The 26,559-nt window shown below is 34.2% G+C and overlaps 1 protein-coding gene across 1 annotated transcript; it reads right to left on the bottom strand.

Annotated features, from left to right (window-relative positions):
- Positions 1–910: 910 nt before the first annotated feature.
- Positions 911–26,550, bottom strand: LOC124086401 (zinc finger protein 260-like). Its single transcript, XM_046434567.2, has 2 exons — positions 26,152–26,550; positions 911–8,103 (listed from the first exon to the last, which is right to left on the bottom strand). The coding sequence occupies exon 2, from the start codon at positions 8,063–8,065 to the stop codon at positions 6,488–6,490; it is 1,578 nt and encodes a 525-aa protein (XP_046290523.1). The 5' UTR covers positions 8,066–8,103; positions 26,152–26,550; the 3' UTR covers positions 911–6,487.
- Between the last annotated feature and the right edge of the window lie 9 nt (positions 26,551–26,559).

A 26,559-nucleotide genomic window follows, 5' to 3' on the forward strand; every position in this document is an offset into this window, starting at 1 on the left:
TCCACACTTTCATTTACTGATTTTCTCAATTTGGGTGTAATTTCACATTAAACCTCCAAATTCTACATGTTAACTCAAAATAATTTTTACAAGTTTACAAGATGCCTTCATAGTTTTAATAAATTATTTCTGAATTAGTATAGGCAAATTTTGGTGTTTTTTTTTTTTAAAATCAGATTGAGAGAGAGAGAGATTTTACTTCGAGAGTAGAGGTCACATATATTTTCATTACCAAGAAGGATACTATGAAAGAGCTAGCATATTATACAATCTTTGCTTTGAACAAAATTGCTCTGGCAGAATGCATCAGTGAACACTCCAGACCAGGATCCCTGTCTATAGTCCACATTCTTGTGGGAGATTGCATACAGTAAATAGAAACTCTAATTTATTGTATTTTAGAAGTTGCACAATGATATGGAAGATAAAAAGGTAGCATACATCCCATTAAGAGAAATTGACAATGCTGAAGTAGAGGATGCAGTTTCAGCTTGGTTGCAATCCGAAACAAGTTGGTTGGGGGTAGTGAGGTTGGAGCAAACACTAGAAGAAAGTGGAGAAGTGAAGTCCAGGCTGTCAGCGGAGCATTCTAGGCAGAGGCAAGCACCAAGGCAAAGCTCCAGAGGTGCAAACTTCCATAATATGTTCCAGAAGCAGGAGACTGGCAGCTTGGCTAGGGCTGACCCAGGTAAGGAGACAGGGACTAGATGAAGTGAACAAATGAAGTTGATCATTCTGTGATTTTGGAGCCATTACAAAAAAGTTAAATAGTGGCCTCCAAAAGATGCCCATATAAATCTGTAAGTATGGACTTTTCTAGATGTAATTAAGGATTTTGAGAGATCATATTGGATTTAGTGTGGGCTCTAAATCCAGTGATCAGTGAAGAAGACACAATTCCACCATATGATAGTTTTGAGATCTCAACCAATTTAATTAACTTTTGTAAACACAGTTGTCATTATTCATACATAAATGAATTCCACAAATCTTATGATATATGGAGAAAGTAAATAAAAATAATTTGAAACATCAGAAAGTCATAATGATATTATTTTTCTTAACTCTGATTAATAGCCATGATAGGGCATTTGGCCCCTGAAAGAGAAATAAAGTGGTAGTCAATCAGTTGCCTGGCAGGAAAGGAATTAAGAATAAATGCTCTTGACACATTTTTCCTTTGCCCTCTGATCTCCCGCCTGTTATTCTACTAGCCAAATCCTCTGATAGCCAGTGATCAAGGAGCTCAGTGACAGAGTCCATGAAGATCACCTTCTAGAGACACTGAACAGAGAGATGAGAGTGGATCAGTAAGGGCAAAAGACAGCATCCAGCCCATAATAAAAGTAGTCAAAGTATGTATTCTCTCTTTTTTCATTAATTTTTTTCATTGAATTAGCAATCTTCTACAAAATCAACCACAGTTCATTAGACTATTAATGATAATCTTACTTACTACTTGAAACTTGGAAACTCCTAGCCTAAGACACTTTTGGGAAATCTAAGAGGTCAAAGCTATCTTCATAATGACAGTAAGACTATATTTATCTTTTGGTTGGGTTTGCATTTGCACTGAAAATGCAGAAGCATTGGTGTCATTACCTGCCTATGAATCACGCCAGAGGCATCAAACTCTGGCCATGATATTTTTCACCTTTATGAGTTTTCTGTGTTTGTGGCAGTGGGGGATATCTCCTAAGAATGATGCAATAAAAGTCATTAATTTCATGAAATCTTAATTACTGCCCAGAAGCTTTGGAGGCTGAGATAGTAAGATCATGAGTTCAAAGACAATCTCAGTAAAAGCAAGGCACTAAGCAACTCAGAGAGACTCTGTCTCTAAATAAAATACAAAAAGTAGGGCTGGGGATATGGCTTAGTAGTTGAGTGCCCCTGAGTTCAATCCCTGATACCTAGGAAAAAAAACTCAGTTACTGATTACAATCAATTTTAATGATGAATGGGAAGTATGCATAAAACATTCCCACTGTGTATCAAGATGAATTGATACTTCAGAAGAAAAGCCCTTGTGTGAATGAGATGCATCCTGAACCAACCAAGCCATTCCCTTCAAGGAAAACAACCGACAGCATTTTTTGACAATGATAAAATTCAAACTTTCTAGCAAAACCTCAAATTTTGAAAGCATTTATCTCCACCAGGATACTAATAGTCTCCTAGCATTTAAAGTCTTTTTAAGGGGCTGGGGATGTGGCTCAAGCGGTAGCGCGCTCGCCTGGCATGCGTGCGGCCCGGGTTCGATCCTCAGCACCACGTACAAACAAAGATGTTGTGTCAGCCGAGAACTAAAAAATAAATAAAAAAAAAAAAAAATGCAGAGTCTCATCCCAGACCAACCAAAAAAAATTGATATAAAAAAAAAAAAAAAAAAAATAAAGTCTTTTTAAAAGAGATTTTTGGTGGTGTTACCATGTGATTATTTGATATTACATAATGAAATCTGTCAACCTTTACAAGTTCTACATAACTCCAAAAACTGACGTTTTCAAAATTACCATTGACTGATATAACAAAATAATATATGTTCAAAAAAAATTCTAATTAGAAAGAGAGATTAAACAATGGATTTAAATGAAACTGATTACAACAGGCTTAATGACATGATTTATTTTAAAATACTGAAAACAATTTTTAATAAATTATCATTTGTCAATTTCTCTATAATATCAAAGAATACCAACGATTATCTGAAAGCTACGTATTTTTCCAACTACATAACAATGTGAGGCAAGACTTTCCTTCTGAAGTTCATTCAGAACAGAATATTGCAACAGATGTTTCATATATTAAGCAAATATTAAGAGGTATTTGAATTAGCAATATAAAAAATTAGCAAACCAAAAAAAAGGCACACTTCTCAATGAATAGTTTGAAATTTATGTTTGTATAATAGGTTTTCATAAAAATACAATTTTATTGGTAAAAGTTTTCATAATAATACCTGTTTTCTACAAGTATTTTACTTATATTAACATGTATTGGTTATTGTTATTTGGAGATTATTAATGAATAAAATTATTTTCAGTTTTAATTTCAAATATAGTATCAAAAACAACATTTCTCCAGAGCCCTCAATAACATTAAAGAATATGGAAGGGACCTGAGACCATGATGTCTAGACTAGCTAACAAATGTTCAGAGATTATATATAAAATTATGTTAAAACTTCTATTGCTGTTTGCCTAAGTATATTTATAATTTTATATTTGCATATTTTACACAGAATACATTTTGTACATAATTATAAGAAAAATACAATTTCAACATAAGGACATATGGCCTTTGGATAAACTGCATGAAGTCAAAGCACAATAATCATTACTTTGTTTCATAAAAGACTAGATGATTATTTGTGTGTTTTAAATAGTTTAGCACATGAAATTTGGTATTTATTCAAATAGCCCACTAGAAAGTTTATGAGATTATAATTAAGAAGTTAATTATATTTGTAAGAATTTTTTTTCAAATGGTCACACTTGACAAATAAACATTTACTGTTTATAATTTATGAGTATTTTAGGAGCCAACACTGAATAATTTTTCCCAAATATTCTGAAGAACAATTACTATTAATTTTAATTTTTTTGTGTGTATGTATATTATGGAATGGTATTTTATGTATTCATGATTTTAGAAAATAATAGTACATTTATCAAAAATCATATTTATTACACAAATATTCTGAGAATGAATATCCTTAAGTTGGTCATAGATATATCATAATTCAGCCTTTTTATTATGCTTAAACTATGGTAGCTATTACTAATTTACTGAGGAGAAAAAAATAATGTTATATCTTATATAATTTAGTAGGAGCTCAAGTGACTATGGCTTTCTTCATTCAGTTCTCTTCTACCCTTATACATGCAGAGAACCCACAGAATCAAGTGCCATGGAAAAGCAAAGACTGTGCTCCTAGAGAAGTTAGGGAGAAAAGGTTGATTTGTATTTCATGTCAGTATTTTAACATTTTTGTTTGATTTGTGTTACCATGTAAACCTTCATGTCATCAGATATTTCAAAATGCTGAAACAAGATTTTTCAGTAATTTTTTTGTTTTTAAGAATTAAAGATATCTCTAAAAATTGCTTAAAATATCACTGCATGAAAACTGTGATTATATCTTAACACTGTAATCTCCATCACAAATCTCTATTAGCCTGTCATTTGCTAGGATATATATATAAATAATTAATTTCTAAAAAATATTCTCTTTCCATGTTTAAAACATTTTATAATCCAAAAATAATTTCTGTAAATTACAGAAGACAAGAAATAATTAGGACACAAGAACTCACAAAGTTTCTTTAGCAAAGTTTTATACATGCCAAGTATTAACCCTACCCAGTGGTAGGAAGAGCCTCTATGTAAAAACAAAGATCAAGGAGTGATCCCCATAGTCTCTGGCTTTAACCATTATACATTTGATGTATTTTGTGAGTATTGGGGATTGAATCCAGGGCCTCACACATGCTGAACAACTGCAAAACCACAAAGTTAACATGCCCAGCCCACAAGATTTCACTTTTTTGATAATGGTACTGTGGATCGAACCCAGGGCTTCATACATGCTAGTAAGCACTCTGCCACTAAGTTATATCCCCAGCCATTAACCATTATACATTTGTTAAAGGGGACAGTTATTACAAGATTTCTTATAAGTTTATGAGATGTTTTCAATTTTGTGTGATTGCTGTCAGTGCCTTGATTTAAATATGTATACATATATATGTATGAAATATATATACACATATACATAAACATATATTTACATATTGTGCATATTACATCTATACTTTAAATATACTATAGATATATACTATCAATATATTGTAGGTAGATGTTTATATCCTCATCCTTGACATTTTTTCCTCTTAAAACATAATCTATTAAAACTTCCTCAAATCTCAGTTTTAGGATTCTGCTAATTAACAAAATGCTTTACCTGAATATGAACATAGGAAGTTAGTAATTTTTGAATATAAGTGACAGAATTTCTTTCTTATCGACTTTTGTTAAAGCCATCATTTTTATTGAAGTTGTTATTATTTTACTGAGAAGAAATCCTACTAATCTGGATAATAAAATTGAGAGAAAACATTTTTAATGAAAAAATTCATGTCATAAGTTATGAATTTCTAAGATTCAAGTAGCATAAACTCTAACTCCACATTTTTTTTAAAGGAGAATTGTTATTATGCATAAATTTTGGCATAATTCTAGGCCAAAAATTCTATGATTTTAAGAAAGTAAAGAAAGAGAATAGCACTAAACTTATCTTCCCATCTGTACTTCAATTTATTTATTTTTTTTCACATTTGACAAAGTGTTTATTATAAATGTTTCATTTTTATATAAGGCATACATTTTGGACAAAATCTGTTCAATGTTCACTACTGGTATGAGTTTTCAGATGTTCAATGAATTTAAATTTGAATAAGTTTTCAAAATATTATTTAACTGTTTAGGGTTTCTGGATACAATGAATTCTCCAAAAATCAGTAGTGTTTAAGAAACATGTGGTTAAGAAATGTTTTTTTTTTCCATCTGTATTCTCTCTAACCAGTATGTATCCACAGGTGCTGAGTATTGGTGAATAAATTTTGGAGGCATTGTCACATTGTCAATTTTCACATTTCAAAACTTTGTCTCTTCTATGGTTATTGTGGTGAGGATTCAATATTGACTCTTTCTTAGAGGAATGGTACAATGGTCTCATTTGTAAAGCTTCTCTCCAGTGTGTTTTCTCTGATGTCTAGTAATGTATGATATATAATTTAAAATGTTTCTACATTCTTTACATTTATGTCTTCTTTCCAGAATAAATATCTTAGTGGTGAAAAAGAATTGATTTCTTATTAAAAGCTTTGCTACATTGTTTTCATTTTAGGGGTTCTTTTCTGTATAAATTCTGTTGTTAATGAGGTTTAGTTTTTCTTTAAAAGTATTATCACTTTATCTACCATTTCACATTCACCAGGGTGTCTTCTGCTGTGGTGAATAAAGTTTTATTTCTTATTAAAAGTTTTTCCCCTTATTCACATTTGTAGGGCTATTCTCCAGTGGGAGTTCTTCTGTGGTGAATAAGGCCTGTTTAATGGCTAAAAGCTTTGCCACATTCCTTACATTTGTAGGGCTTTTCTCCAATGTGAATTCTGTTGTGGTAATAAGGGTTGATATTTGAGTAAAAACTTCGTCACATACTTTGCATCTGTGAGGCTTCTCTCCAGTGTGAGTTCTCCTGTGGCAAACAAGGTGTGATTTTTCAACTGAAAGCTTTGCCATATTCTTTACAATTGTAGGGCTTCTCTGCAGTGTGAATTCTGCTGTGGAAAATAACATCTATTTTTTGACTGAAAGCTTTGCCACCATCTTTACATTTGTAGGGCTTCTCTCCAGTGTGAGTTCTTCTTTGGCAAATAAGGTATGAGTTTTGACTGTATGTTTTGTCACATTCTTTACATTTCTAGGACTTCTCGCCAGTGTGCAGTCTGCTGTGCCTAATAAGGTATAGTTTTCGACTAAAAGCTTTGCCACATTCTTTACATTTGTAGGGCTTCTCTCCAGTGTGAGTTCTGCTATGGCGAATAAGGTGTGATTTTTGATAGAAATCTTTGCCACATTCTTTACAATTGTAGGGCTTCTCTCCAGTGTGCATTCTGCTGTGGCACATAAGGCATGATTTTTGACTAAAAGCTTTGCCACATTCTTTACATTTGTAGGGCTTCTCTCCAGTGTGCATTCTGCTGTGCCTAAAAAGGTCTAGTTTTTGACTAAAAGCTTTGCCACATTCATTACATTTGTAGGGCTTCTCTCCAGTGTGTGTTGTGCTGTGGTGATTAAGGTTTGATTTTTGACTAAAAGCTTTGCCACATTCTTTACATTTGTAGGGCTTCTCTCCAGTGTGAGTTATGCTGTGGCGAGTAAGGTTTGATTTTCGACTGAAAGCTTTGCCACATTCTTTACATTTGTAGGGCTTCTCTCCAGTATGAGTTATGCTGTGGCGAGTAAGGCCTTCTTTTTGACTGAAAGCTTTTCCACATTCTTTACATTTGTAGGGCTTCTCTCCAGTGTGAGTTCTGCTGTGGTAAGTAAGGCCTTCTTTTTGACTGAAAGCTTTTCCACATTCTTCACATTTGTAGGGCTTCTCTCCCGTGTGAGTTCTGCTGTGGTAAGTAAGGCCTTCTTTTTGTCTGAAAGCTTTTCCACATTCTTTACATTTGTAGGGCTTCTCTCCCGTGTGAGTTCTGCTGTGGTAAGTAAGGCCCTCTTTTTGTCTGAAAGCTTTTCCACATTCTTTACATTTGTAGGGCTTCTCTCCCGTGTGAGTTCTGCTGTGGTAAGTAAGGCCTTCTTTTCGACTGTAAGCTTTTCCACATTCTTTACATTTGTAGGGCTTCTCTCCCGTGTGAGTTCTGCTGTGGTAAGTAAGGCCTTCTTTTCGACTGAAAGCTTTTCCACATTCTTTACATTTGTAGGGCTTCTCTCCCGTGTGAGTTCTGCTGTGGTAAGTAAGGCCTTCTTTTCGACTGAAAGCTTTTCCACATTCTTTACATTTGTAGGGCTTCTCTCCCGTGTGAGTTCTGCTGTGGTAAGTAAGGCCTTCTTTTCGACTGAAAGCTTTTCCACATTCTTCACATTTGTAGGGCTTCTCTCCAGTATAAATTCTCTGGTGGTAAACAAGGTCTGAATTTTTATATGACTTCTGTTGTTCACTCTCACTTGTAGTTTTCCATATTTTCTTTTGTTGTAAATAGTCAATATTACAACTTGTATATTTTCCACTTATCACTTTGTGAAATATATGTTTTATGCCCTTTTCTGGTGAATATTCTTCGGTATCTTGAGGAGTCAGGGCAAGGAAGGCAAAGTTTCTATAGTTCTCTAACATCACATCTTTATATAAGTTTTTCTGAGCGGGCTGAAGGCATTCCCACTCCTCTTGAGTAAAATCAATGGCTATATCCCTGAATGTTAACAGTACCATTTCCTGGCTTTCAGAGTTCTCAGCATTCTCCCTGTGGTTTGTTTTCAGATTCTGCATTGCACAGAAACCTGGGCTCCAGATCCAGGACAGAAAGCCTACAAAAAGTTTGAAAAAATGGTGGGCTTCAGACACAAAAGGAACAGCCAATTTATCTTTAATTCTAATAGTTATTCAGAGAAAACTCTTCTAAATAAAATAATGACTTAAATTACTTCTTCATATCGAATTAAATTTAAACCACTTGATTTCAAGCCTTAAAATCTAAGTCATAATTATGACAAAGTCAGTTCTCCTGAAGTTATATTAATAATATTAACACATTGTAAAAGAATGGTATTAAATTTTCTTTATAAATCAAAGTAGACAGTAAATACTACCCTTAATGTGGAGAAACAGACATGCAAAAATAATCAGGAAATTTCTTTTTTTTATCTAGCAGTGATAAGCAATAACCCCATCAAACATTAAATTTTGTAAGCTCTCTAAAATTAAAACAATATAATGCTGCCCACAAATAGACCAAAAAATATGGAATGAAAGAAATTACAGAAATAGACTTGACTCAAATGTGGCATTACTATGGAATAAAATTGCTATCAATTCATTGGGAAAAATATGGACTTTTTAATTAGTGCGACTGGAACAAATTGTTAAGACATCTGGAAAAAGATAAATTGAGATTATTATTCCATATTAAACAAAATAATAAACCCAAATGGATAAAGAATGTAAAAAACAATAACAAATAAGCAAAAACAGAAATCATATTAAAGTAAAGCATGGGTACATATATTACTCTGAGCATAGGAATAACACTCCATTTCTCAAAATACAGATATAATAAAAGAATATTAATAGTTTGACAACATTAAAAGATTTCTTATGGGTAAAAAATTCATTCTGATCCAAAAGCAAAGTCACAAGACAACTGTCAAACTGGGGGAAATATTTACAACATTCATCACAGGTAAAAGACTAATAACCATATTATATACGGGTATTTTTAAATCTAAGAATTTAAAAGACCAAACTTCCAATAGAAAACGGGGCAACAGAGAACATAAAAAAAAAACTACAATGAAAACAAAATTTAAAAAGACATAAACATATTAAATAATGTTTACTCTCATAAGTAAATTTAATTAAAGCAATGGATCTGACATTATTCACAGTATTCATATACATATTCATGACATACCATTTTTATTTTTTTTTCATGTTTATGCACTGCTAGGTATCCATCTCAGGTTATCTAGCATCTATGCTAGGAAAGTGCACTACACTGAGCCACATCCCTGCCCCATTTCTAATTTTTGAATTAGCAACATTTTGAAATTATAAATAGACGCATGAGGAGGCAATGAGGAAACAAGTATCCCCACACACTGATAAATAGCTATTATTAATTGAGTATTTATTATGTGGTAGTGCTTTACATACTCAATTTCATTTAGAATTTACCATAACTAGTAGGGTTTCTTATCATCTTCTGGTTTAGATATTTAGAAACCAAAGCTTAGAATATTTAAATTACTATCCCAAGGTCACACAGGTGGTATTTGAGTGAGAATAACCTGAATGACTCTGTAGTCCAAATTCTATAAATCATAAACTTGTTTAAAAAATGTCCAGGGCTCACACTGAGAAAAGAGAAGGATCTCCTGAAGAGGGGGAACTTAAGAATAAAAAGAATTATTTGTTCTCTCTTGATAAGGGAGGTTTCTTCTACCTAGTCACACTTAAGTTTCCCACCCATCCTTCTTTCCTATGTAAAAAAGCTTGGCCAAAACGAGATAAAAAAAATTAACACATTTATATGGCAACAGTTATTTATCCAAAAGAATTAACAGAAGAAGAACCAATTAAAACTGTGTCTCGCTTGAAAGTGGTACATATGTGCAAGCCCAGCGGCTGGGGAGGCTGAGGCAGGAGGCACACAGATTTCGAATTTAGCAATTTAGTGAGACCCTGAACAACTCATCGAAACCCTGTCTCTAAATAAAATATGAAAAAGGGCTGGGAATGTGGCTCAGTGGTTAAGCACTTCTAGGTTTAATCTTCACACCCCCTCACCCCCCCCCCCAAAAAAAAAGGTGAAAAGAAACACTTGGGAGTGCCTCCTAATCAAAAGGAAGCACAAAATCTTTGTTGTTTGGGATTACTAAGCCTGGGGCTGATGTTTGCCATCTTCCCCAGTGTAGAGAAGTGAAATGTTCCTTTTAATTGGGAAGAAAAAGGCCAACACAGAACTGAGAAATAGAAATAATCAATCTGATTGCTCAAGTCTTTTATGTTCCTCATTCCAACATTGTCAAAGCACTTCTTCCCTAATCTATTTTTTTGAAGTTATTTCAGGAAGAAATATTGCAACTAATTTAATTTGTTTTTACATAGAACCACAAAGGCATGTTAGTAAAACTTTTTGATTAAGAGAAAGACTAATCATAAATCACTTTAAAAAGTGATTAGCATGGCATTGAAGTATACACTGAACGGAAGGGAGAGGGATTGGAGGCAGCACCCTAGAGAACTGATCTAGTGCAAAGCTAGATCTGGTGAGTGATGTCAATACCTAAAATGGATTGATGGAAGAGCTGTCAGGATAAGTAAGTAAAAACGCTACCAAAGAGGTAACCACAAGGAGATGAGTTTGAGTTCAGCTCAGGATGGGAGCTTTTACTCTGAACCAGTAACTGCTAAAGGTAGGCATAGCTGGTTTCAATAGAAGAGATGGTTGAGAGTGTAAATAGAAAATGAAGAACATATCGTAGACCCTAACCTTGTAATACTTGTCAGGAACAGAAAAAGCAACTGAATAAAAAAGACTAAGGAATATAAAAGAAGTAAAGGAAAAATAATAGGAAAAAATGGAGTTTTTCATGTCAGTTTCATTTTGTTTTTGGATGAAGTATGACTTCAGGTTCATGTACCTGATTGGATTTTATTTGGATTCTACCACATTTTCTGAGACCAAACAGCCAAGTTATGGATGTAGCTTTCACATTTGTACTCCTGTTGTACCCTGAAAATTTCAGCTCAGGACACTATTTTCCATCTTAAACATATCTAGCACATTGTGCCAGGCTTTTTGTGATTTATTAGTTGTTCAAAACATTACATAGCTCTTGACATATCATGTTTCATACTTTTGATTCAAGTGGGTTATGAACTCCCATTTTTACCCCGTATATAGATTGCACAATCACATTGGTTACACATCCACGTTTTTACATAGTGTCATACTAGTGTCTGTTGTATTCTGCTGCCTTTCCTATCCTCTACTATCCCCCCTCCCCTCCCCTCCCCTCCCATCTTCTCTCTCTACCCCATCTACTGTAGTTCATTACTCTCCCTTGTTTTTTTCCCCTTTCCCCTCTTCCTCTTATATGTAATTTTGTATAATGATGGGGGGTCTCCTTCCATTTCCATGCAATTTCCCTTCTCTCTCCCTTTCCCTCCCACCTCTCGTCCCTGTTTAATGTTAATCTTCTTCTCATGCTCTTCCTCCCTGCTCTGTTCTTAGTTGCTCTCCTTATATCAAAGAAGACATTTGGCATTTGTTTTTTTAGGGCTTGGCTAGCTTCACTTAGCATAATCTGCTCTAGTGCCATCCATTTCCCTGCAAATGCCATGATTTTGTCATTTTTTAGTGCTGAGTAATACTCCATTGTGTATAAATGCCACATTTTTTTTTATCCATTCATCTATTGAAGGGCATCTAGGTTGGTTCCACAGTCTAGCTATTGTGAATTATGCTGCTATGAACATCGATGTAGCAGTATCCCTACAGTACGCTCTTTTAAGGTCTTTAGGGAATAGTCCGAGAAGGGGAATAGCTGGGTCAAATGGTTGTTCCATTCCCAGCTTTCCAAGGAATCTCCATACTGCTTTCCAAATTGGCAGCGCCAATTTACAGTCCCACCAGCAATGTACAAGTGTACCCTTTTCCCCACATCCTCGCCAGCACTTGTTGTTTGACTTCATAATGGCTGCCAATCTTACTGGAGTGAGATGGTATCTTAGAGTGGTTTTAATTTGCATTTCTCTGACTGCTAGAGATGGTGAGCATTTTTTCATGTACTTGTTGATTGTTTGTATGTCCTCCTCTGAGAAGTGTCTGTTCAGTTCCTTGGCCCATTTGTTGATTGGGTTATTTGTTTTCTTATTGTTTAATTTTTTGAGTTCTTTGTATACTCTGGATATTAGGACTCTATCTGAAGTGTGAGGAGTAAAAATTTGTTCCCAGGATGTAGGCTCCCTATTTACCTCTCTTATTGTTTCTCTTGCTAAGAAAAAACTTCTTAGTTTGAGTAAGTACCATTTGTTGATTCTTGTTTTTAACTCTTATGCTATGGGTGTCCTATTAAGGAATTTGCGTCTATTAGACTCAGAGTCTCTGTTTTGATATCAAGCTCCTTGATCCATTTTGAGTTAACTTTTGTGCATGGCGAGAGAAAGGGATTCAGATTCATTTTGTTGCATATGGATTTCCAGTTTTCCCAGCACCATTTGTTGAAGATGCTATCCTTCCTCCATTGCATGCTTTTAGCCCCTTTGTCAAATATAAGATAGTTGATTTATGTTCTTAATATGACACATTAAATTAGTAGGTATTATTGTATTATGTTTTACTTTATCATGAATGATTTATCACCTGAAGCTAGATATGTTTCAGGAAAAAAAAATGTACTTAAAATATGTTGAGAAAAAAATAATAAAATTAATATGAGTGCTGTTTATAATGTAATTCATTATAAACAGTAAAAAAAAAAAAATCAGGCAATTGAGCATTGCTCTGTAAAAATTTCACAGACAAGTTGGCCTGTTGCTGATTAAGGAATTATGTTTAAAAGTCTTCTTCTTCATTCAATGTCTGCATGATTTCAATGCAAACAAAGAAGATATATCTGTTTTTGTTTTTAAGTAGGAATGCCTCTAAATATGGATTACTTAATAAGAGCTGAAAAAAACAATCACACAACAGATGGAAGAATTTTCTGGATCACTCTCTACTGCTTAGGATTCAAGGAAAAGTAGTCAGAGCCAGACTACAGCAGAAATTACTCAAAATTGCAAATGCAAAGTAGTCAGAGCCAGACTACAGCAGAAATTACTCAAAATTGCAAATGCTGCCTGAAAAGCTTGTAATAACATTGTGAATGTATGCCTCAAAAGGGAAAAGCAGAAATTTAACATAGCAGATTTATCCTTTATTCTCACTGAACTTTCCATCTCTTCATTTTAAAACCGAAGACATTGCTTTAATATAAAGTGCAATACTTTCAAATATCACTGGCATAAACACCATCTCACATCAAGTTTTCCTTCACTTTCCAGATATTGATTGTTCTCTAAAGAAAACATTTAAATATCCCTTCATATTTTATATCTAAATTATGTTTCTTTTAAAAATATAGTAAACTAACCAATAGTTCTGCTTTCATGAAGATGAGTTAGAATTAACTATTACCTGTTTCTTCTGCTAGTACAACTAACATCTTTGGACAGTACATAAAAATCAAATGAAATCAAACCAAACAAACACTATTCTGAAAGGTGGAGAGAAGGTCAAGTGGCTAGCTATCTTAAATTCAAGAAATTATTAAAAATGGAAGAGGTTGCCAGTTGCGGTGGCATAAGCCTGTCATTCCAGCTGCACAGAAGACTGAGGATGAAGGATCCATTGTTAAGTTAGCTTTAGCAACTTAGTGGGAACCTGTCTCTAAAAAAAGTCTTTTAAAAAGCATAAAGAAGGTCTAGAAATGTTGGTTGCTTGCTTACTATTTAAGTGCCCCTGAGTTTAATCCCCATTACCAAAAACAAGGCAGGTGTTGAATTCTTGGGTTTTCTTTTTATGTCATGTATCCCAGACATGAAACACTCTGAATTTAATCAATACAGGTTATTGGTTATAGATTAGAAATTATATATTAATAAAATATTAATTACTAAAATAATAGGATTAGAAAATAAGTGTTACAGAATTAGTAATGTTAAGTTACTCCAGTCTGCCATAGTTAAAAGATAAAAAGTAACAATACAACAATATAATCACTGTAAGACATAGAATCTAAGTTGCTAACAATAAGATATAGAAAATATAGCATGATAAATGTAAGCTTAGAGGTCTAATATAGTTACACATATTTACAGATATTTACAGATAAATATAGAGATGGATATAGAGATGGATGTAGTGTTATTTTTAAATTGTTTTTGTGTAGACCTATACAAATGAGAATGTAGATCTAAACAAATGAGGATATAGGCCCCCATAAATGAGTATACGTTTTTTCTCTTTTTGCTCTGCTAACTGCATTTTCAGCCCTTATATTTTGCTTGCTTGCAATTTGCAAAATTCCATAGGGAAGTCCCCAGGGTATGATTTTCTTTGCTATTTTCTTCCTGAAATACTTTGGTCACAAACAACTCAGGGCTGCTGTTCTTTCAGAGAGCACTTGGTCTCTGACGAAAGTAATCCCTGGCCAGGTAAAACTGACAAAATACAAAGTTTTGATTAGTTTCTAATTCAGAATTAGTGTGTTTTCTGAGTGGTCTCCCCATAACAAAATAATGGCCTAAAAAATAACTTAAAACATTAACAGAGACAGACAAAATTAAATTAAAAAAGAAAAATGGCAAATGCTTCTTCTTTCTCTATACCCAAATGTTCAGGAAAGAGGCAACCTCGCAAGAGAGAACACTTTAGGCAATAATCTTGCTACTACACTGAAAAGTCATAAGAGTGGCTCTATTTTCACCCATAGCAGTAAAGGCTGAGTACAGAGCCCATACTTCTTTAAAAAAATTAGTTGTAAATGAAACATTTTATTTATTTATTTATTTGTGGTGCTCAGGATTGAACTCAGGGCCTCACACATGCCAGGCAAGGGCTGTACTACTGAGCCACAACTCCAGCCCCAGAGCCCATACTTCTACCCACACCAAACTATAATGAAGCAATCAATACCTTCTCCTGTTGGGGTGGTATCAGAAGAGTCCAAAATAGAGCTAGACCTTACCAAAAGCAGAAAAGTTTCTTTGTTTCCTTCTAAAACCACCTTCAAATCAAAAGAGAATTAAGTGGGGAATTCATATTTCTATCCTCCACCACAGCAACCATTACAGTAAGCAGGAAGTCCTCAGGATTGTGTCAAGGATCATGCCACAGGTTTGTTGTTGTTAGTATTTTCCTGTTTTTGTTTTGTCCCTCTTATGCACATAAAAGTTGTTGGATGGATGTACTTGGGTATGCTGTCTATAAGAAACTCAGTGAATATATATTATTTACAGCTGAAAAAATGATGGAGAAGATACGTCTTTAAAACATTCATGAGAAGGCAGAAGTGGCTATATTAACATAAGCTAAAGTACATTTCAGACAAAAAGTATGATAAGTAACCAAAAGAGAGATATATATAATAATAAGTGGTTAAATCCAACAAAACAATATAAGTATTCTAAAAATGAGCAGAAATGAACAGGTATAAAACATATAAAAGTAAAATTGATAGATTTTTAAGGACAAAAATAGACAAATAACCAATTACTTTTGAAGATTTCAATACCTTTCTCTCAGCAATAGGATGAACATATGGTAAGAAAATGAACCAGTCTAGAGAATTAATCATGAACACCTGCATCATTCTGCAGTCATGTATAACAAAATAGCATAAATGAATAAATTTAAAAATGAATATCTTCAAATAACAGATCTATGTAACACTTAAATTACATACCAGTTAAAACCAAAGTAAATATTCTTCTATAAACAACTATTTTCAAGCAGTTGATGGTTCATACCAAACTCAAATAGTAGTTCTTCCACCACACACAACCTCCAACACTATCAAAATCTCCAACCAGGATTATATATTTCTTAGAACTTGCAAACACTTTAAATCATCGGCATTGCTCAAAGTCTAAAATTCAAACTATGGCTCATTTTTGGTGTTAAGCATTGAAAAAGCGTAATGCCATGAGTCACCCATTATAGTATCATGTAGAATAGTTTCATTGTGTAAAAAAATTATCTTAGCTCTGCCTTTTCATCTCTGCTTCTTCCCTAACTTCTGGCAACCACTGATTATTTTACTTTGGCCACAGTTTTGTTTTTCCCATATTATCATAGTGGGAATTAAGTACTACATAATCTTTTCAAATGGATTCCTTCCCTCACTTATATGCATTTGAGACCCTCCCTGTCTTTTCATGTTTTAGTAGCTTATTCATTTAATGGTGAAAAATCTTTGATTATCTTGATACGTGAAAGTTTACTTTTCCATTTATCTACTTCAGAACACTTTGGCTGCTGCCATGTTTTATACCTGTAAATAAAGCTGCTATAAACACCCAGGTTTTTTGATTTTATGTGGACACAAGTCTTCAAATTCTTTGAGAAAATACCAAGGAAGGTGATTGCTAAAGTACATGATGAGGATGTTTAGTTTTAGAAAATATTGCCAAACTCTCTTACAATGTGGTTGTACACATAATATGTATATTTAATTATATGCATAATCACCAATATTGTTGCTATTATTTTGAACATTACTTTTTAGATCAGTTAAAAATGAATAAGATTTTTATCTTATCTCCCTACTCTTTTCCTAATACTTCTTCATGTAGATACAAGTTTCTGATTTATATTATTATTTTCTCTCAGAAGAACTTCTTTTTATTATTATTTGTAAGTCAGATCTACTGGCAACAAATTTAACATTTTTTGAGGAAGTCTTGATTTCTCTTATTTTTGAAAAATAATTTTACAGGGTAAACTAGTATAGGTTTTGTTCTATACTTTAACATTTTATTTTATTCCTATATGGAGGAGAATTCCTGAGGAGAATTCAGATGTGGCTTTTATTGGTCTTTATTTAGTGCAGTACATTTATACATAATAGTGGGGATTATTTTGACATTTTCATAAATGCATGTAACATAGTTTTCTCCATTTCAATCCCCAGTATTGTCTATTGACTTTACTCCTTCCTCCTCCAAACCCCCTTAGTCTACTATATTTGTTCCTTTCTATTTATCTGCTTATTTCCTTAAATGAGGCATTGTAGTATATTTAAAATCATAATGTGTTGTGCTATATTCATACATATACCTATCATACTTCATTCCCTAGTTCTTCTCCTCCCCATTTCCTCTGCCTTCATCTTTGATTAATTGCATAAAAACTTAGTGGAGAATTGCATCAACAGACTAGACCAATCTTAACATTATGAGGAATCAAGGATAATATAGGTGCATTGGAATACTTAGACAGAAATAAAGGGGAGGAAACAATGAATAGAATATATAGAGCTCTGGAACAACATTAAAATGTCAAACTTGAAACTGAGAGGCATTGAGGAAGGAGAGGAGAAACAAACTAATGGCATAGCAAAATTATTCAGTAATATAATAGCAGAAAATGAGCTTAATTTGGGAATATTGTAAGGTTGAATAGTATGTGACTTGGCTCTGCTGTAATAGTAAATAGGGTTCAGTGCCTTCTTTCAAAATGGTTCCAATATTGGGAAGAGTAGAGGACACAAAGAGTAGAGTATCAATACCTGAATATTCACCCAACCCAAGGCACTTGAAAGAAGCTCACAAAATTGTTCCTTGCTAAAAGAAGTGATAATCATCCCAATAGCTGGGTAGACATACAAGCAGTATGAAAAACAAGGGAACAAACCACCTCAAACAGCCTACAACACACAGCAACTGACCACATTGACACTATAGTGAAGGAAATGTCAGAAAAAGACTTCAGAAAATTTATAGTTAAAATGGTCAATGAGCCAAAGAAGATTTAAAAAATAAAATTAAAAATATTGGATTAAGAAGATCATTCCTATAAAGAGGTAGAGGTTCTGAAAAAGAATAAAATGAAAATCCTGGAAATGAAATACTTAATAAAACAAATTAATAATTCAATACAAAATATACACCAATAGATTAGACCACTCTGAGGGTAGATCTTCAGGCCTTGTAGACAAAGCATATAATCTTGAAAATAATAAACTTAAAATAAAAAGATGTTAAAAAATCATGACCAGGATATTCAATAGCAATCTGGGTAAATATCAAGAGACCAAATTTAAAGAATCACTGGAGGAAAGCTCTGAAATACAAACTGAAGGACTGCACAATCTTTTTCAATTAAATGATAACTGTAAAATATTCCAAATCTTAGGAATGAGATGGAAATTCAAGTCTAAGATTTTATATATATATATATATATATATATATATATATATATATATATATATATAAACTCCAAATAAAACCACAGAAGATCTTCTCCCAGACATATTTTGAAGTAAATGCCTAGTTATGGAACAAGGATAGATTTTTTTTAAAGCTGTTAGAGAAAAATGGAAAGTCACATTTAGAGGTAAACTAAGTCAGATTTCAAATCATTCCTCAAACCAGATCTTAAAACCCTAGATGGCTTGTCATGATAAATGCCAAGGCCCAAAAGAAAACAGGCATAAACCTATTTTAGTATAGTCAGCAAAATTTTCAGAATATTGAAAATGAAATAAAAAAAGTTTCATAATAAGTAGAAACTGAAAAAAATCAAAACCAATTAACCTACACAACAAAACATATCCAATGAAGTATTTCATGCAGATATATAAAAAATGAAAGTGGAAACCAGCAGAAAGATGAATTGTGTTAGAAAAATAGTCAATTAAATGAGAATAAAGTCTGAATCACTAGAAAAAAAATTGTAGGAAATAAAAATCATCTTTCTATAGTAACATTTAGTATAAATAGCCTAAATTCTTTCATCAAAATATACAAATTAAAAAACAAGACCCAACCATATATTGTTTGCAAGAGGTTTACCTCAAAAATACAATGACATAATGAATTTTTAAAAATGGGGGAAAACATACCTTACAAACAGAAACCAATTTCAGACAAAGTAGATTTCAAACCAAAATTAATCAGAAGAGACAAAGAGGATCATATCAAACTGGTTATGGAAAGCATCCAACAAGAAGATACAATGCTTGTAAATATTTATGCCCCAAACAATTTTGCATACTAAAAACAAAATCTTCTCATCAGAAAGAATCAAATAGACCACACACAAAAAAAAGTTGGGTGAGTTCAACATACATCTTTCACCACTATATAGGCCATCAACCATAAAATATGTAAAACCCCTTCAGAACTAAAAAGTGTTATTAATTAAATGGATCTCAGACATCTACAGAATATTTCATTGACAACTGAATTCATTTTTATCTCTGTGGCATATGGGACATTCTCTAAAATAGATCATAGTTTAGTGCACAAAGCAAATTTCAGCAAACACAAAAAATAGAGATAATTCATTGCATCTTATAAATAAAGATAAAATAAAATAATAACTAAAATTATAAATTAATGACAAGATAAAAAGCAGAAACTCTCACACGTTAGTATTAAATAATATACATTTTAATGAGAAATGAATCAAAGAAGAGTGTATGTAGGGGAGAAATTAAAAAAATTCTTAGAAACAAGAGTGTTAAAATTTATATATGAGGTGTTCTCCAAAGGCTCAGGTGTGAGATAATGCAAGAAAATTTAGAAATGAGAACCTGCGAGTTCAAGACCAGGCTGGGCCGCCTAGTGGGACCCGGTCCGGAAAAGAAAAAGTAAGTCGGAGTAATAAATGAATGGGTTCCCACAGCCATCTCCCCAGCAGCTTCGGGGTGCTCGGACTATCCCAGGACACTGGGTGTCCGAAGCTTGTAGTTAGCATGAGAAATGAGAAGTGGAAATAAAGCCAGGTGGGGGTACCCAGGAGAGAAAAGGCTTCCTCAGACCACTGTGCATACGTGTCATTGCTTGGCCTGTGTTTACTAACCAGGACAATGGCTGGAACGTGGTCCACTGATTCCAGATAAGTCAGAGGAACAAGCATCATGGGAAGAAATAGATAGAAAATGCTGTTAACACTGAGGTGACTGTTGTTTCAAAGTCAGAAGGTGTTCTTAACAATACAGAATATATTAATTTCCTTTCCAAATCAACTTTTATTCATATATATATTGGAGTAAGTTTCTTACTTAAAAATTTTTTGATAATTTGTTCCTGAAAACCTACATTGTTTTTTATTTAAACTGTCTTAATTCTGTTTTTGTGTTGACTTAGACATGGAGAAGAATTCACAAACTGTGTTCTGAGGATCTGAGACAGAGTAGTAATGGGAACATATATGTAGACCGCACACACTCTGTGTTTTTATACATTTTTACATAAACATTACCCTATCCTTAAACCAGTGTGTAATGTTGTCTTCTGAAGAACACTTGTCCTTTTCAGTTGTCAGATGTTATTAAGTTGAGAATGCAGCTCTCATTAAAAATTAAAAGTAATCCTTGAGCAGGAAGAGTACAAAGTCTATGTTTTTCAAAATTATAGTGGGGCTGTAGTATCTTGTAGATAGGAAGACACGTGACATGCCGAGGATCTATGGGTGTTCTTTCAAGGAGCTGGGACGGGTGCCTTTGATAGAGTGACCAAGGGCAAGAAAGCAATTTAAATCTCTAAACCAAAAAAAAAAAAAAAAAAAAAAAATTGAAACAGTATATCTAAATTTAAGTCCTTAAGGGTTTGAGGATATGGCTCAGTGGAAGAACACTTTCCTAGCATGTGCAAGTTTTATCCTCAGTGCCACCAAAGGCAATAATAAAGATACATTGAATCTTTTAGTAAAACACAACCTAAAATACAGTGAAGTATGGCATCTGTTAGCTGGTTCCATTTGTGACTTAATTCCCTTGGAGTATTAGCACCAAAAACCAAAAAGAACATTTTAACTTTTATACATGATTCACTATTTTAATTTTGAGATTTTTCTTTAGAAATTTTATACTTGATAGAAATTTGCTGTTGTGTTGTTGAGCATTTTGAACAAGTCAGTCACTGGTGTCTGCCAGTTTGTGTTCTCTCCCTGTGGGTTTTGTTTGTTTTGTGGAACCCAGGGCCTCATCCATGCTAGGCAAGCTGTCACCCAGATCCTAAGGTTCTCATGAATTTCCAAATCTCCCCACACCCAGTGGGCATTAATGAGCAGCGAGGAGAATCCTAGGATGAAACCCCAAGTTCCCCACACCTTGTAAACATCTGACTCCCCAAACATGTTTCCCCCTATCCTTTCAAACAGATAAGGCTGCATGTAAGTGGTGAATATCCTCATTTGCATCCGCCTTTCCAAAAGCAGCTTCACCAAGGAAACCACAGTGGAAACCTGGAGGCCCCTTTTGCTCTCTCAGCCCTTGATGAAGAGCTAGAGTCAGGGTTGCTGAGCTTGCAAGGTGACTGGGTGACCGGTGACTTGTTGTCAGAACACTTAGCAGGTAGCTCTTGGCCTTCCCTTGCTCTTGCAGCCAGTGCTGTGTTCTTGATTCCTCAACAATGACCAGCTTTTAGAGGAGGAGAAGGTGAGTTTTATAGGAAAATGGGACACAGAAGTGCTCTCCTAGCTGGCCAGACCTTTCTGTCAGCATCCTTCTAAGAGAAAAGTGGCTGCTTGGGTTACACAAGGGGTGGAGCCACCACACATTCCTGAGCTAAAATAGCATTTACGACCCAGAGTTTGTGGTTCTGAGCTGGAACCTGAAACCTTTCTGTGGAGCTGTTATCCAGTAATTTCAGAACATCACGCGCTGCATCCCTGGAATTTACTTGATTCCCTGAACCAAACATATATATGTGAGAGACGAGTGCAAAGCCAGAATGCCCAGAGAATTTTTCTAATTCCCACTGCAGATCTAGAGATGCCTTTTGGTTTTGACTACATCCATCTGACAAGGCAGCTGGTTCATAAATACTCTCTGGCCATGGGAATGGACTCCAATTTACGAATCCCTGTTGCCCACACTCTGGGGACCCAGCCTAAAGCCAGGAAGGCAGGCCTCATTAGGGCCAGCTTCCATGGTGGCTCACAGGTCCTACTCACCCGACCTCTTCTGCCCTCTAAGGAGAGAAGATGTGCTGCAGATGGGCTTAGGTCAGTGCAGACTAGTGCTGAAGAAATGGGGCGCATTTAGAAAAACCTGAGTGCCATAGTAGGACCTGATCCTGCCCTGGGATTTGGAGTGTGGGATGTGGCGCTGGGTTCCAATCCTGAACATCATTAAATACTCAGAAGTTCTGATTTTACTTGGATTTTTCAACACCTCCCATTTCACTTTCCTGGTTTTTGAAAAAAATGTACTTATGACATCTGTTGAAGATTATGCATATTTCAAGATTTCTTTATCTAAGGTCAGCAGAGTTTTAAGGCCTCTATTATGCTGTGTTCCTAAATGCTTCCCCCAACTTGATATTATCTTGTGTATATGTTCTGATTTTTATTTTTAAAACAGCTTTTGTGTACATTAATCCACTTGAACCTTACATCAAACCTAGGATAATGATTCTTAGGCATTTTAGTCTCTAGATTCTGCTCTCTTTTTAATATCTATTTATAATGTCTTGTTGACAGACTCTGCCACTGTGCTCCTCTGTACATTTTGTTTTCACATGCAATCTCCCCACCCCCATACTGTGGATTGAACTCAAGCCTGCTCTACCACTGAGCTGCACTGTCGGCCTTTTTTATTTGAGACACCCTTGCCAAGTTGCTGAGGCTGGCCTTGAACTTGCTATCCTCCTGCCTCAGCCTCCCAGGTAGCTGTGATTCTAGATGTGTGCCACCAACCTGACTACATGGAATTTGCATTTTTGTGCTGAATCAGAATCACCAGCAAGTCCTACAGAAAACTGACTATGTGATATATATATATGTATGTACTGCATATATATGTACTGGATGATTTTTGTGCTTGGTAAAATTACAGTGATGATAATTTCAGTGCAGTTAATAAAGCTAACCCTTAATTCTCCAAAAAAAAAGAAAAAGAAAATTTAAAAATGATAAGGTTATGAGAGTATCAACCTAAACAGTGTATTAGTCCACTTGAATGGATTAAATGAATGGTAACTCTAGGCAGCTAAGGTCTGGCTGGAGGAGGTGGGTCACTGGGAGTGTGCCTTTGGAGTTTGTATTTTGTCCCTGTGAGTGGAGCTCTTTCTTCTTTCTGGTGGCTATGTCTTGAACTGTTTTCCTCTTGCACATGTTTCTGACATGATGTTCTGCCTCATCTCTGGCCCACATAAATGAAGTTGGCCATCTACGGACAAAGGCCTCTGATACCATGAGCGCCAAATAAACTTTTTCTTCTCTAAAATTGTTCTTGTCAGATCTTTTGGTCACAGTGATTAAAAGCTTATGACAAAAAAAATAGAGATACAATATATTAAAATCTCTGAGACAGAATGAGGGAAGTTCTAAGAGGAAAGTTTTGAGCACTGAGTCCTACATTAAAAAAATAGATACCAAATAAATAATCTAAGATTATACCTCAAGGCCCTAGAAAAAGAACAAGCTAAAAATTAGTAGAAAACAAAAAATAATTAAAATCAGAGTAGAAATAAAGAAAATTGAGACTAAGAAGTAATAAATATGATCAGTGCAATAAAGAGTTGATTCTTTGAAATGATAAACAAGAAGGATAAAGTCATAGCCAAACTAATCAAAAGAAAGAGAGAGATGACCCAGATTAACAAAGCTACTAATGCAAAAGGAGATATCACGATAGACACTACTGGAATCCAGAAGATCATTGGAAACTATTTTGAAAATGTATACTCCATTAAGCTGGAAGATGTCAAAGACAGTGACAAATTCCTAGAGACATATGACCTACCCAAATTGAACCACAGAATGTAAAAAACTTAAGTAGACCAATATGAAGTCATGAAAATGAAACAGCTATTAAGTCTTGGAACAATGGAACATCTATGACCATATGAATCCTTAGCTGGGATCCGTCAGACCTTTAAAGAAGAAGTAATGTAATACTCCTCAAATTTAATTCCATGAAATAGGAGAGAACAATACCAATTCATTCTGTGAAGCCCAGTATTATCCTAATAGCAAAACCAGACAAAGGCACATCAAGAAAAGAAAGTTTCAGACCAATATCCCTGATGAACATAGATGCAAAAATTCTTACCAAACCACACTAAAAAAAAAAATCAAGAAGATAGTGTGTATCCTGATAAAGTGGGTTTCATCCCAATTATTCAAGGTGTGTTCAAAATATGTCAATAAATAAATGTAATTCAGCACAAAAGAGAGTTAAATAAAAAAATTACATGGTTATCTCAATAGATTCAGAAAAAGTATTAGACAAAATCTACTACCCATTTATGTTTAAAACACCAGAAAATAAAGGATCAAAGGAAGTTGCCTCAACATTTTAAAGGACATCTATTTCTCAACAGTGAGAAACTTGACTGCCACCTTTCATCTTTCATTTATTTGACTTTACAATTCCAATATACCTGAATAATCTTTTGATTTATTTTTAAATTCTGCTAGCTTACCAATATTCAACTTAAATAACAGATTGTTAGCATTAACAGACAAATGTAAAAATCACAAATTTTTATTTTCACACTTAATTTTAAAAAATTCTTCATTCCTGACATATCTGCTTCAGTGTATGTCAAACAGTTGGCAAACTATAGAAAGGCAAACTTAGTGTCAGTATGATGGTCATCATGAGAGAAAATTTTACTCACATAGATGAATTTTTTACATCTATAGACAATTTACACTGTACTAATTAGTCAGAAATATTAATATTTAAGGAATTCAAAATTAAAAAGCTATAAAATATTTTCCATGATACTATAAGACAAAATAAAACTTACTACAATAAGGATATTTCTGTATTGGTAGGCATTTAATTAAAATCATTTATTATCTTTTGAGCAATGGGAAAAAATGTGTACTATGAAACCCCTAACCAAAAGAAAGCTCAAGAAGGTCTAATAATATGAAAGAAAAAGAACCTCAAAACAGAACTATGTGAGGTAGCACATTACCTGATGAAAAGAACAATTCCGTAAGTCTTAACAATCCTAAATTTGCATGTTCTCCCAAATTTTTTTAAAGTATATGAACACATAAAATGATAGATCAATAAGCAAAATACTTAAAACCCAACGACAAAGATGAAGATTTCAATAGCACTTGTTTAATAATTAATAGAAAATTTACACAGAAATTCAACAATCCATAGATGATAATCTTTATGAAATAATCAGAGAACTTGAACTAATTGACATTTTCAGAACAAAATCCCACCAAAAACAAAAACAGCACTTCTTAAATGCACACAGAATATTCAATAATGTAGACAACAGGCAAAACAAACATCAAAATGTATAACTGTTGATATCATACAAATTTTGTGTTCAATATCAATGGGGCTTGGGTAAATAGCTCAGTGGTACAGCACTCAGTCGCATACTTAAAGCACTGGGTCCATTCCTGGGCAACATGTACACACACACACACACACACACACACACACGAGAAAGAGACAAATAATGTAGAACATCCCTAATATTTGGCAATCAAACAGCAGAACTCTAAATAATCCAGGAGTCAAAGATACAAATAGAATTTTTAAACACTAGATAGCTGATATAGGTAAATTCTATGGAGTGCATTTATTCAGTGTTGAGAGGAACATGGGTAGCATTAATTGTTTCTATTAGAAAAAAATAGTTTCAAAATAATTATCCAGAGCATTCACATTGAAAAAAAGAAAAAAAATCAATCTATGTCAAAATATAATAAATATTAAACTCAGAATCAGTGAAATAAAAGAAAATGAAGAAAATTCAATGCGAACCTGGATATTAAAAAAAAACCCGTATAATTGATAAATTCCTAACCATACTAATTGAAGAGGGGGGCAAATATTGTCAATATCAGGAATAAAAGCAGAGCACCTTGAATGACCCCATCTATATTAACTCTTAATCCCCAAATTTGACAATTTATTTAAAACAGATAAATTCCTGGAAATAGATTTTATATTAGTCATTTTAAATGAAAAGCAAACTTGAACTGGCAACTCTTCTTCCTCAGTTTCCCAATAATTGGGATTACAGATGTGTGCCACCATGTATTGTCTTTGTCAAATTTTCAAATCAATTTCTTATTTTGAATAAGTAATGTGTGAAATTATATAAAGAAAACGTAATTTTATTTGTATTAATACATATGAGTAAGTATACGTACCTTCCTAAAATTTGATTCCTGTAAGGAAAATATGATTTCCTGCTTGGACTGGCAGGTGGACCCTCCTAAGCAGCCACCTCTGCAGCCAAACAGCTCTTGAGAGCAGGCTCTGCCCGCACTGTCTTCAGCGGCTCCCAGAAGCTCCCACCAATCTCTGGGCACAGACCAGAGTCCAAGTGCACCCTGGGAAACAGGACGTTGGCGTGCGCGACCGGCCCTCTAACGGCTACCGGTCTCTAGACCTCTGGGGTCAAAGCCGTGGGTTCACTGTTATGCTAATGAGGGTTTGTAAAAAGTAGCAAGACGATTGGTTCGAATTTATAAACTGCGCCTGTCACCACGGCCCTTGAGGAGAAACCGGAAGTGAGGGCAGGGCGTGAGTCCCTTTCCGGAGGACCGTTAGCTCAG

The sequence above is a fragment of the Marmota monax genome, unplaced genomic scaffold (assembly GCF_021218885.2).
Source record: "Marmota monax isolate L192 unplaced genomic scaffold, Marmota_monax_Labrador192_F-V1.1 WCK01_AAM20220418_F8-fsc00024, whole genome shotgun sequence".
In the NCBI taxonomy this organism is placed as follows: Eukaryota; Metazoa; Chordata; class Mammalia; order Rodentia; family Sciuridae; genus Marmota; species Marmota monax.